A 14,432-nucleotide genomic window follows, 5' to 3' on the forward strand; every position below is an offset into this window, starting at 1 on the left:
ACCACTACCTGAGATAAGGCCCTTCCCAAATACAAACTTATGCATAACTGCTGAAAAATAAGTCCATTCTATGCTGTGAAAAACCTTATGGGTGTCGACAGCAAAGCCCTATCTCCTGCATTGTCTGCTTGGGATTGTAAATTGAGAAACAGTCTTCATAAATTAATGGCTGTGGACTTTTGAGGCATAAACCCGCTTGATCAGAGTGAATGATAGAAGCCATAACCTTGCTGAATCTTAAAGCTAGCACCTTTGCAAGAATTTTGATATCTTTCTGAAAAGGGAAACTGATCTATATGAGCCATTTATCTTTGCCTGGTTTTAACAACAGGACTATATTAGCCTTGGTCATAGATTGAGAAAGACACTATCTTTCACCTCATTAAGTACCCCAAGCAAATGTGGCAGGATATTATCAGCATAAAACTTATACACTTCAATTGGTATACCATCCTCCCCCGAAGCCTTTGAGTTAAGGAACAAACTAGTCGCCAACTGCAAGTCCTCCAAGGTCAGAGGGGCAAATAGTTGTTTACATGCAGCGGTAGGGAGGCAAGGTATCGGGAATGTAGTTAGGCAAAGACTCCTCAAAGTAACCCTGTTTATATTGGTATACAGTAGAGTAATAAGTTACCAGTTCTGCCATAACAAGTTCTAGAGAGTTAGTTACTGAACGATCCTGCAGTCTCAGTGCACCAATTGTGGGGAGGACCTGATGTGAATGTGCTATTTTAGCTAAAAGGTGATCAGTCTGTTCCCCTTCCTCATAGAAAGCTAATTTATTAACCACTAGGAGACCGCCCACAGTACATATACTGCTACAAGGCAGCCCCTCTGCGCAGGATCACGCATATAATCGTGATCCTTCATTTTGGGGTAAGGGGCGCACGCGACTGCCCTACCCGCGGCACCGATCGTGGCCACAGGTGTTAATCATTGGGTCCCAGTGATTAATCGCTGGAGCGCGGCGATTGCCGGCAAATACTGACAAGGTGGAAGGCTGCATTGTTTTCAATGGAGCTCTCCTGTGAGCTTTCAGCACACTGTTCCGGGATCGCTGGATACAGCCTTCTGGAACAGTGTGTAACAGAAAGGTACACACCCCACCCCCTAGTAAAACACTCCCCTCACACAGTTAACCCTTTGATTGTCTCCAAAAGTTAACCCCTTCCTCTCCAGTGCCATTATTACAATGTCAGTGTGTTTTTTTTTTGCACTGATCACTGTATTGGTGTCACTGGGGATGTCAGTGACCCAGTCAGTTCCCCCCAGTGTCAGAATGTCCGCCGCAGTCTCGCCATAAGTTGCTAAAAGCTGCCATAAGTCGCCGATCGCCACTATTATTAGTATGAAAAAAAAAAAAAATCCAGTATCTATACCGCCATTTGTAAATGCTATAACTTTCACGTAAACCAATTAATTTACACGTATTGGTATTCTTTATGCATGAGACATGCAGATTAGAGATGTCGCAGAATAAATTTTTTCATAAATTTATTACGATTTGATTTTTAATTTTTTTTTACTGGATATGTTTTATAGCAAAAGTCCAAAATATTTTATTTTTTTTCTCAAAATTGTCGGTCTTTTTTTTTTAATAGCGCAAAAAATAAAAACCACACAGGCGATCAAATACCACCGAAAGAAAGCTCAATTCGTGGGGAAAAAAGGATGTAAATTTAATTTTGGTGCAGTGTTGAATTGTCAGCGTTGTCAATTAAAATAACGCAGCGCCGTAACACAAACCACTTATGTAACCATTTCCTGACCGCCCTATAGCAGCAATACTGCTACAGGGTGGCACAGGTGTGCAAAATCACATATATATGTGATTCGCGCTCCCGTGGTTTTCACGCCCCTCCCAGATGGCATCAGATTGCCCGTCAGTACACCAGTAATCACATTTAATCCCCTGATTGCCAGGAGCACACTCATGCACAATAAACCTCCATTGCTAGTATAGTGTCTGAACGGATCAATATCTTTGATCAGATCAGCACTATACCAGCATTTACATTAGTATAGCGTCCCCAAAAACTCAGCGTTAGCGGGATCAGCCCCGGCACCTGCATTTAGCCCCTATGCTTACCCCCCCCCCTTCTCCCTCAGCAAGTGCAGTGTCAGTAGGTCACTGTCACTTGATACATTGCACACAAAACCGCAGTGTTTGCAGAATCAGGCCAGATCTCTGTTAGCACTTGCCAGTAAATTGTGATGACTCTCATATGCAGCAGAGTGCCAGTACTAGTGCCGCTCTAACTTTTGGTGAACTGGTGGGCACCAGCGGTCTAGTACATCCTGGTCTTTCACATACCTCTTAGATTTTAATCTCCCAGGATCAGGCCCTCCTAACCCTCTTGTATTGCACTGTATTGTTGCTGTATTGTCTCCTCTTATATTGTAAAGCGCTGAGCAAACTGTTGGTGCCATATAAATCCTGTATAATAATAATCATAATAATAATACCAGCACTGCAGTATCACTTGGTGACGTGGCGAGTCCCATAAGTGCAGTACAAGCTGGTGCGGTGGCCAGCACAAGTATTGTCTCGCAACCACCAAGAATTCGCACACAGGCCCGTACAGCCCCTACTATGCTTCCGGATGTGCTTGTAAATCCCGATTGGCAGCCCACAAATTCTGCAGCACCCGTACTTCCCCCCATTCACTGCCCAACCCAGAATTCAGGTGGAAACAGCAAATTTAACACCTCCCCTTGATTTTTGGAGCTGTTTTTCACGGAAGATCTGTATGCATTGATTGTGGCTCAATCATTTTATATGCACAACAATTTATCGCCGCCAACCCAAATTCAAACCTTGCCAGACCATTCACATGGAAACCCATTATGGTTTCCGAATTTATTATTTATTTAGGCCTAACCCTCAACATGGGCATTACTATAAAAAATTAATTGCGGTTGTATTGGTCCACAGACCCCATTCATCATATGCCCGTGTTCTGTGCTGCCATGGCCAGGCATAGATATGAGAGTATAATGTGTTTTATGCATTTCAACGACAATACACTCTGTTGTCCTCGGGGTGACCCTGAATTTGACCGGCTCCACAAAATTCATTAAAGTTATAGGGGATATTTGCATTCCCTGTGATAGCATTAAAAGTGATGAAAAAAAAAATTAAAGCATTTCATCACTTCAGTTTCACAGGATATAAACAGCGTCATTTGTAAATTGAGAAAGCATCTGTGCACATCAATTTTGGTTTGATTACATAATGTAAGGGCAGAAGAGATATCTAGTCTGATAGACCCCAGATTTCTCAAAAAAGAATATATGACAATACCCATTGAAGTTATAGGGGATATTTGCATTTCCTGTGATAGCATTAAAAATGATAAAAAAAATATTAAAGGGACAAAATGTTTTTGTCATTTTCCGGAAAGGTGTGTAAAAAAATAAATCTTTCATGGACTCAATATGCCTCTCAGTAGATAGCTTAGGGTGTCTACTTTCCAAAAAGGGGTCATTTGGGGGTGTTTGTATTATCCTGGTATTTTAGCACCTTAAAAAATGTGATGGGCAGTCAGAAAGTAAAAGCTGTGTAAATTCCATTATCTATACCATAGTTTGTAGATGCTATAACTTTCACACAAAGCAATCAATATACACTTATTGGGATTTTTAACCACAAACATGTACCGTTTCCCCTAAAATAAGACCTATCCCGAAAATAAGACCTAGTACTATTTTTGGGAATTGCTAAAGTATAAGACCTACCCTGAAAATAAGACCTAGTTGTGATCAGGGCTTTTTTTTTCAGCCGGAATGTGGCAGAACGCCATTCCGCCACCTCCGGCACTAGCCCTGCGCACACCCATATCTACTGTCTCTTATAAACACAGAAGCGAGGCTGAACTTACAGCACCATCTGCTCCCACAGAACCTCCCTACCTCTGTACTCACTGTGGGACAGGGAAGGAACAGATATATGCGGGTGCAGTATGCAGTGTGTTTAGGAGTGGGGCATCTCCGCCTGCAGCCTAATGCATGGAAGCCAATGCCCTAGGGGTGATCACCGGCCAGTGGGGAAGAGGCAGAGTGGTAATTGTGCTTGGTGCACTGTGTGGGAAGACCCAAAATGTGAGTTACTATAAAGGGGGCCGGCTGCTGACAGCTGTGTTTTGCAAAGCTAGCTAACCATATGAGGGCAGTGGAGGGGGAGGGGGGATGTGCAAAGGTGAGCTGCAGTCAGGTGTTGCAGAGGTAAATTGAGTCAGGTGAGTTGTAGACAGGGTGCATAGGTGAGCTGCGGCTGGGGGGGTGCAGAGGTGAGCTGAGTTGCAACCCACCTTTGCACCCCCCAACCACAGCTCAGCTCTGCACACCCTGGCCACAGCTCACCTCTGCATCCCACGTCTGCAACTCACCCCTGCACTCTGTCTGTGGCTCATATCTGCACCCTGTCTGAAAGTCACCTGTCAAGTCAAATCTGCAGCACCTGACTGCAGCTCACAACTGTCATCAGCCGGCCCTCTCCATAATAACCCTCATCCACAACTGCCTGCAGCTCACCTCTGCACCTCCTGTCCACACCTGGACATTTAAAAAATAAGACCTACCCCAAAAATAAGACCTAGTGTGTTTTTTTGAGCCAAAAAAAATATAAGACAGTGTCTTATTTTCGGGGAAACACGGTAGCAGAATACATTTTGGCCTAAATTTATGGCAAAATTTTAGTTTTTTTGGATATTTTTTATGACAGAAATGAGAAAAAATCGTTTTTTTAAAAAGTTCTTTTGTTTATAGCACCAAAAATAAAAAGCACACAGCTGATCAAATACCACCAAAAGAAAGCTCTATTTGTGTGAAAAAACCGTATTGCATCATCGTGCAATTGTCAATTAAACTAGTCTAGCAAAATGGAAGTATCCTCCTGCGCTTAATTTAGGTAAGATCCCTAAAACAACAGCTGCTGTCACTCATTCCCAGTATAGAGATTTGTCACTTCCGGTCACATGTCCGAATGCAGCAGCCATATTGGTTTCCCTTCCTGCATGTGAATACACCCATGGAATGAGGTGGAAAGCATTTTGTAACAGGAAACAAATGTGAATGGAAACAATATGTTGTACTAAGTGTTCAATTAAACAGTATTACACTATGGGAAGTTCTGTTTGTGTCCTATATGACGTTTGAGAGGAGGTGGAGTGGAAGTCCTGTGATCCCTTGCTGAGCTGCCTGGATTAAAGGATTGCCTTTGAGGAGAGCTATAGCCTTGTGGCCCTGTGTGGGTCAAGGTGGGGAGGAGGTGGAGTGGAAGTCCTGTGATCCCTTGCTGAGCTGCCTGGATTAAAGGATTGCCTTTGAGGAGAGCTATAGCCTTGTGGCCCTGTGTGGGTCAAGGTGGGGAGGTGAGCAGGAATTTCTGCCATTTGAGGATTCTTTTGAGCACTAGAAGTGAAGATCACTGTTCGTTTTGTCACAAATTACACCTGCATGGACTTTTGGTTATATATTTTTTGTATATGCACATTGAAAGTTTATGTGTATTAATCACAAAGATTGGTACATCTAATGATTTTTAATGAATTGATTGGATATATATTTTTCACTTAAATTATTTATCACTTTGACTTGAAGTATGAATTAATTGTAGATATAATTTTTATCACGGATCATATTATGTATAACTAATTTATATGGAAGGATTAGTTTAATTTATATCACCGGGAGTTTTTAATACCAATTAGGTATATATTATTTATAGTGTTTTATTGATCTTTAGAAAGGTCTAATTATTATTGTTTACGAAGCACTATCATTTATTGATGGCACTTTAATATGTGTATAGGTTTATTATTTTAGCGCTTCACTAATTTAAAGTTAAACTAGTGTAGCGCTGTATAACACAAAAATTCCATAAATTGCAGTATCTATACCATAGTTTGTAGACGCTATAACTTTCACACAAAGCAATCAATATACACTTATTTGGATTTTTTAACCAAAAACATGTAGCAGAATATATTTTGGCCTAAATTTATAACGAACTTTGAGTTTTTATATATTTTTTATAGCCAAAAGTAAATAATACCGTTTTTCTTCAAAATGTTCAGTCTTTTTTTTGTTTATAGCGCAAAAAATAAAAAGCGCACAGGTGATAAAATACCACGGAAAGAAAGCTCTATTTGTGTGAAAAAAAGGGCGTAAATTTCATTTAGGTACAGCATTGCATAACCGCGCAATTATGAGTTGAATTAGTGCAGCGCTGAGTAGCAAAAAGAGGCCTGGTCATTAACCAATTCAATACTGGGCAATTTTACACCTTCCTGCCCAGGCCAGTTTTCAGCGCTCTCACACTTTGAATGACAATTGCACGGTCATACAACATTGTACCCAAACTAAAATTTTATCATTTTCTTCACACAACTAGAGCTTTTTTTTGGTGGTATTTAATCACCACTGGGGTTTTTATTTTTTACTAAACTAACAAAAAAAGACCAAAAATTTTGAAAAAAAAGTTTTTTGTTTCCGTTATAAAAGTTTGCAAATAAATAATTGTTCTTCATAAATTTAGGCCGAGATGTATTCTGCTACATGTCTTTGGTGAAAATAACCCAAATTAGGATGTATTTTTTAGTTTGCAGGAAAGTTATAGAGTTCACAAACTATGGTATAGATCTGAATATTGATCAATCCTGAAGTACTGACAGCCAATCTAATTTCTTGAGGTCCAAGAATGTCAGAACAGTACAGATATCCCCCAAATCACCCCTTTTTGCAAAGTAGACAGTCCGACGTACTTCATAAGAGGCATGGCGAGTTTTTTGAAGTTGTATTTTTTTTGCCATAATTTTTTGGAAAACGAAAAAATAAAAAAAATTAGTTTCACTATTTTTTTTTACATATTGTTACCAGTGCAGTACAGCGTCATCATATAACTGGCATGGCAGTGATCAGGGACACTGACTGTTGACAGTATGAAAAAAAAAAAATATATTTTTTTTTTAATTTTTTTTTTTTTTTAAGATTTTTTTTTCATATTTCACTATGACCAAAGTAGTACAATGTTACCATAGTAACATTGTACTACTTTGGGGAAGTGATCAGTATTTTTTTTTTTTACACAAATTTGCTTATAGCAAAGAATTACTTTGCTATAAGCAAGCATTTACCTAAATGACATCGATTCATTCAGGATTTTTTTTTTTTTTTGTGCTTAGCTGTGATTTGGCCACAGCTAATCACATGACGTGCATGTGATTGCTGTGACCATTCACAGCTAGACACTAGTATACAATGGATGGCATTAATGAAGCCATCCATTGTATACAACTGTCATGTGACCTGCTGTGATTGGTCACAGCAGGTCACATGGTACCGGCAACAGGGCCGATACTCAGATCGGTGACAGATTGCGCCGCTGAGCCGCTCTGGCCATAGGGCAGGCAGCAAATGGTTAAGGGGGGTAAATCCTCTGGAGGGCAAGTGGTTAAGTATCATGCGGCCTCCCGTTCTCTGTAACCCTTTTCTCTGAGGTTTATATTACAATGCAGTTCCTTTGCAGTCCTTGAGGCCCTATATGTGGTGGTGTATCCCTCCTCCTTGTGCTGACATGGAGATCATATATATGTGCTTTACAGTTAATCTGGCTCACATGGTGGACTAATAGGACGGCTGCGGCCCAAGATTGTGGATGCTGTTACAGCCCCTAGAAACTGTAAACATCACTTGGACATATTACAGTATTCTTGATATATGTAGCGGATTAACCCTGTAATTTAATAAGGTAAATTATGTTATATTTTGGGTTTAGATTCATTATTATACTTTTTACCTGTTTGGGGATATATGTCAGAACAAAGTCCTTATGATATCCCCTTTGGGGCACATTTTATCATATTGCATCTGATTTTTCTATAGATCTGCTGTGTTTTGCATCATCACACCACCACATTTATGGAAATTGATGGATAATATAATTCACCTTTTGAGTGAGTATCACTGGCTTGGTGGTTACATATGTGCTACCTTCTTGCATTGTTTGTTACTCATCAAGTGATTTTCACTATGATTTCCCCCTTTCCTTCCAGCTGTTCGCTTGTTGTGTGTCCCCACGCCCATTCTTGGGAATGCCAGGCTGTGAACTACCCCACCCGCTGATTTGAGAATCCTTCCTTTTTTTGGTATATACAGTCAGGTCCATAAATATTGGGACATCGACACAATTATAACATTTTTGGCTCTATACACCACCACAATGGATTTGAAATTAAACGAGCAAGATGTGCTTTAACTGCAGACTGTCAGCTTTAATTTGAGGGTCTTTACATCCAAATCAGGTGAACGGTGTAGGAATTACAACACTTTGCATATGTGCCTCCTACTTTTTAAGGGACCAAAAGTAATGGGACAGAATAATAATCATAAATCAAACTTTTACTTTTCACTACTTGGTCGAAAAATCTTTTGCAGTCAATTACAGCCTGAAGTCTGGAACGCATAGACATCACCAGACGCTGGGTTTCATCCCTGGTGATGCTCTGCCAGGCCTCTACTGCAACTGTCTTCAGTTCCTGCTTGTTCATGGGGCATTTTCCCTTCAGTTTTGTCTTCAGCAAGTGAAATGCATGCTCAATCGGATTCAGGTCAGGTGATTGACTTGGCCATTGCAAAACATTCCTCTTCTTTCCCTTAAAAAACTCTTTGGTTGCTTTTGCAGTATGCTTTGGGTCATTGTCCATCTGCACTGTGAAGCGGAGTCCAATGAGTTCTGAAGCATTTGGCTGAATATGAGCAGATAATATTGCCCGAAACACTTCAGAATTCATCCTGCTGCTTTTGTCAGCAGTCACATCATCAATAAATACAAGAGAACCAGTTCCATTGGCAGCCATACATGCACACGCCATGACACTACCACCCCCATGCTTCACTGATGAGGTGGTATGCTTAGGATCATGAGCAGTTCCTTTCCTTCTCCATACTCTTCTCTTCCCATCACTCTGGTACAAGTTGATCTCGGTCTCATCTGTCCATAGGATGTTATTTCAGAACTGTGAAGGCTTTTTTAGATGTCGTTTGGCAAACTCTAATCTGGCCTTCCTGTTTTTGAGGCTCACCAATGGTTTACATCTTGTGGTGAACACTCTGTATTCACTCTGGTGAAGTCTTCTCTTGATTGTTGACTTTGACACAGATACACCTACCTCCCGGAGAGTGTTCTTGATCTGGCCAACTGTTGTGAAGGGTGTTTTTTTCACCAGGAAAATAATTCTTCGGTCATCCATCAGAGTTGTTTTCCGTGGTCTTCCAGGTCTTTTGGTGTTGCTGAGCTCACCAGTGCATTCCTTCTTTTTAAGAATGTTCCAAACAGTTGTTTTGGCCATGCCTAATGTTTTTGCTATCTCTGATGGGTTTGTTTTGTTTTTTCAGCCTAATGATGGCTTGCTTCACTGATAGTGACAGCTCTTTGGATCTCATCTTGAGAGTTGACAGCAACAGATTCCAAATGCAAATAGCACACTTGAAATGAACTCTGGACCTTTTATCTGCTCATTGTAATTGGGATAATGAGGGAATAACACACACCTGGCTATGGAACAGCTGAGAAGCCAATTGTCCCATTACTTTTGGTCCCTTAACAAGTGGGAGGTACATATGCAAACTGTCGTAATTCCTACACCAATCACCTGATTTGGATGTAAATACCCTCAAATTAAAGCTGACAGTCTGCAGTTAAAGCACATCTTGTTCATTTCATTTCAAATCCATTGTGGTGGTGTATAGAGCCAAAAATGTTAGAATTGTGTTGATGTCCCAACATTTATGGACCTGACTGTATTTTTCATATATATGTTCATGTAAGTGCCTCAATTGGTGGCTTTTGTATGTACAATCCTGCTATTGTAATCTTTTCTGGTAATTATCAGTAAGTTTTCTCATTCTATAAATAATTTGAAAGTCCCTTAAGAAGCAACCTTTGTCGCAAAACTTGTTGGGCAACAACAGTGGAAACCCCCAATTCTGAAGCTACTGGATTGCTGCATCTGCATCTAGGGCCCCCACTGGACCTCACCATTTCAATCTTGGGGAGTAGAACACAGGAGTCTATGTAATATATCTTTTACATTTATTTTTTAACAATTTGTATAAAGTAATATGGTTTTATAATATTGTGGTACGAAGTTTATGTGCCTAGAAAGTCCATGATTGTTGCAATTACAATTTTGATCTTTGAAATTGGGACCTGGCACCATTTTATCTGATTGGTGGAACCATACACCACCCAATGGTCACCCAACTTTTATATATCCATTCTGTATTTAATTACTTTTTCTAGGGCATCCACACTAAGAGCAGACTAGGAGGTAATTGCTCAGTTAAGGTATGGTCCTAGAATACAGGTTCTTGTTGGTTGTTCAATGCCCTAATCAGTTAGCTTCAGTATGACATACAGAAATCACAGTGATAGCTGGTTTCAGAGCTGGGCCTGCAAGTGTAAAGAGGGCCCTTAAAAGCATCTCTTACTTCCTATCTGCAGAATCTTTGCATGCAGGAATATCTTCAATTGCAGTGAGATGTTTAAGGCTTAAAAGGGCAGGATCAACTACCGGAACAGACCTATTAGTAGTACACTTTTTCCACTGGATAAAGTTCAGCAATGATTTTTGGAGGAGATATTTCTGACCTGATTGCTCATTCTATTATTATTTTTTTTTTTTTTTACACGGTGAATGTCTTTCAATTTAGCATGTCTTTTTGAACTCAAAGGAGCATGTCAAGATGGAGAAGAATCAAGGGTGAACAAGCCGAGACTTTTTTGCACAACAAAACCCATATATCCACATTAGCAAGCATAATCCATGAAGATGCAAATTCAGGTGTGCAGGAGTCTAGGAGTGAAACATCTACCAAAGCCTCCTCTAACACTGCTCTGGGTCATTTTCTTTTCCTTCTATGTCCACCTCTTCTTACTGGGATCCAACTCTGGTAGACACAGAGAAGCTAGAGAAGGGGTTTGCCATGTTTAACCCTGGGCAGAGATGGTTATATTAAAGTTATTAGCTGACCAAGAAATTGTGATATAGTTTAATCAAAATCTGCCTTTGTCAGGAAAGCTGCTTGTTGCATGCCTGAAATGGAACAAGAGATGGATGCAAAGACCAGTGTTCACATTGCAAAGTAAACATTGTCACTTTGAGGTTAAGTGTTGTGCGGGCCTTTGGCAGAGTGACAAAGTTTGCCTTGTTTCATGCCATGAATCCCTTTTGACTAGTTTCAACCACAACTATGGTGGAGGGTGATTCCCTATGGGGTACCCAAGGAGTAGGGTGTAGAATATAGGGTAAGCATTTCTGGAAGGAGTATGAAGCATCCTGGGAGTAGACCATACTGTAGTGATGTGCTCATGGCGAAAGGGCAGAAAGAAGCACCTCAGTAACTTACAATAAGGGCATTAGGCGGAAGCAGCCGTAAAGTGTGTCACCAGTGGTGTGATGTAACACCTGATCATCCATAGAGACCAAGCTCTGAGTGGTGGAGCTTTTTAGCACCAAGTTTGAAAAGTTTACACTGCAAAGTGAATACTTTCCAAATATAGTTCCAGTTTTTACAATACTGACCTGTCCACAAAGTCAAAACCTATATAGGGTCCAGGCTTTTGGCATACCCCCAAAGAGGTTTTAAGGGTATGGGTCCGATAGGGATGAACCAAGGCCCTGGGCCTTTACAGTATCCATTGCACTAAGTGCCTTGGTAAGCGTCTGTACAGGATCCAGTGTCCAAAGCAAAATTATAGGCTATTCCCATGGTGTGGGGGGTACATGTATGGATCCAAAGGTTTTATCAGGGTAGCACCAATCCGGAGGCAATGCTTCAGTTGTGGCATTAGAAGACAGTGAAGATATGTTGATCAAATAATCCAAAGATAAAATAATATACTAGCTAATTTCTTCGTAAAGGGAGAAGAGGTCCATTACCCTAGGACACCAGCATAATACTGAGGGGGTTCATGGAGTAAAGTAGGGTTATAGGAGAGATGCCCAGAGGACTTTAAAAGTTTTGTCAGTGTCCAATCATCTGAAAGTATGAGCCTATATTGCAGGGTCTAGTAATATGTCCCCTGTGTGCTATTCTATAAGATTAAGATATGTCTTTAGCTAATAATATTTTAAACAAGAGTAATTTTATAAATGGCTAGACTCCTCATTCACTCTTCATGCAACCAGTTAATGAGCTTTCTATACAATTCCCCTAAATTTATTTTAACTTCAGCTAACAAGAACAGACATTACAAGTAAAATATGCTACTAATAATTAAAAAATGTACACCTTCAACCATTATGACCGCAAAACACTAATACATTTGAAAAGTGATATATTTTTATATGTAGACTTACTTGCCAGGGATAAAACAGAGGTGTCTGATCCAAAGGCACCCTAAGAGGTGCAACTATTACGAGTTCAAATAAAAGTCCAAGCAGAAGAGGTACAACACCAGCTAGGAGAAGGGCCACTACAAGTGTCTTCATGATCTAGTTTGAAAATATAAAAATACATAGTTAATATAAATGTGACCAATTCCAATATTTAAAGCCCAACTTAAAACAAAACTATACTGTACATTTTAGATAGTGAGTCATGGTTCTTTTGAGATACAAGCAATTTCTCTTTTCTTCCTTTTTTGACACCTGTCACATTGAAAAGGAGTGAGTGAGTGAAAAAAATATCCCTGATTCCTGTCTACTTGATGGATTTCTTGCACCAATCACTAATAGGGACACAAAGTACGTTTGCATTATGACTAAAGTTTTCTTATTTGGCCACAGTTTCCTTTTGTTGCTAGCAAGTTTGTTTCCATATGAAATGTAGAAAGGAAATATTCAAAATGGCTATAATTTTTTCCATATACTACATCCATTTTTTTTTTCAAGACTGACAGTTAAAAACTGCTAAATGTGATATTCACTGCATTCACCTACACAGTCACAGGCAATTTTTACTAACATCTGAGGAGGAGAGGAAAATTAGTGCATATCGTACTAAAATAGATTTGCCTAGCAAGAGAGCCAGAACCAAAAAACTTTCCACCCAGCGAAAGTCATGTTCTACCTCTCAAGTTGTTGAATTTGCAGATAATTTGTAACAGGCAAGACTGGGGTAACTTCATCTAAATATACAAGATTTTGTCCAATTGACTTTCCAGAGCAGCAGTAACACTGTGTAGTGAGTCTGAAATATACAATATCATCTGCATATAATGATACCCTTTCCTCCAGAGAGCCATTTTGAATCCCTTTAATCAGAGGGGAAATACGAAGAAGTTCCGCCAAGGGTTCAACTGCGAGCGTAAACAAAAGGGGTGACAATGGACACCCCTATCTAGTGCCTCTCTGGATGGAACAGGAAGCAGATATACAGCCAGACCCTTATACACACTTGGGGCAGTGTGTATAAAGGTTTTATCCAGGAAATGAAGGTGTCACCAAACCCAAATTTCTGTCAAAAGCTTTATTGGTGTCCAGGGCCACAAGCACTCTTGGAAAATTTGAGCTATTGGAAACCTGCAAGTTAGTGAACAGCCTCCATAAATTAATATAAGTAGACCTGCCCAGAATAAAGCCAGTTTCATCAGATCTAATCAGATGGGAAACTACTGAGTTGAATCTGGTGGCAAATATTTTGGATAGGATCTTAAGATCTGTGGTAATTGAGGATATAGGGCAGTAGGACTCACAATATTGGTGATCTTTATTAGGTTTGGGGATTAAAACAATAACAGCTTCTCGCATAGACTCGGAGAGATTTCTCCTCTAAAATGTACTAATAAAGAGAAAGCAAATAAGTAAGGACAAATTCTTTGTGGGCTAAATACCATTTGATAAGCAGGTCATCTAAACCAGGCATTTTTTGTTTAGCAAACTAGCTCAAAGTTTGCTCCAGCTCATCAGCAGAAATCAAGGTATCCAGCTAGTCTCTGTCCTCAGTAGTAAGGGAAGGAAGGCTTACATATTGCAGATAACCCAACAGCTCATCAGGTTTATTATTGTACCTGGGAGGTAAAACTGCAGGAAATAAGCCTTAATAAATTCAGTAGTTTCCTGCATATTACCCACACTATCCACTATTCTAGGGAAGATAAATGATTCATGAATCAGTTTAGCCAGGAAAGCCAGAAATTTCCCATTTTTATCCCTCTGTTCAAAAACATGTTTTGCTGAATAAAGGAGTTTTTTCTGTGTTTTATTCGTAAGAGCTAAAGCATATTCCCCTTCAGCATGTTTCCATTGTCGGTAGTTAGCAGGGGAGGGATTAGAAACATACTGTGCTTTTTTTTTTTTTTTTTTTAGCTCTCAGACTCCTTTCATGTATGAACCCCACATGACCACCTTAAAGGCATCCCACTGTACGTTTTCCAGCCAAAAAGTCTCATATCATCTCTACACAAGGATTTGTACGTTTTTGGAACA

The 14,432-nt window shown here is 39.9% G+C and overlaps 1 protein-coding gene across 1 annotated transcript in view; it reads right to left on the reverse strand.

Moving 5' to 3' along the window:
- Positions 1 to 14,432, reverse strand: part of MARCHF6 (membrane associated ring-CH-type finger 6) — a gene marked incomplete at its 5' end in the record, with an annotated part of 388,473 nt that overhangs the window by 182,081 nt on the left and 191,960 nt on the right. The window contains one exon of the mRNA XM_089654544.1: positions 12,363 to 12,497. Coding sequence (XP_089510670.1) covers positions 12,363 to 12,497 — 135 coding nt within the window. The remainder of the gene's footprint in view (positions 1 to 12,362; positions 12,498 to 14,432) is intronic.

The sequence above is a fragment of the Staurois parvus genome, unplaced genomic scaffold (assembly GCF_062004578.1).
Source record: "Staurois parvus isolate SC_StPar_1 unplaced genomic scaffold, SC_StPar_1.0 ptg000775l, whole genome shotgun sequence".
NCBI classification, from domain to species: domain Eukaryota; kingdom Metazoa; phylum Chordata; class Amphibia; order Anura; family Ranidae; genus Staurois; species Staurois parvus.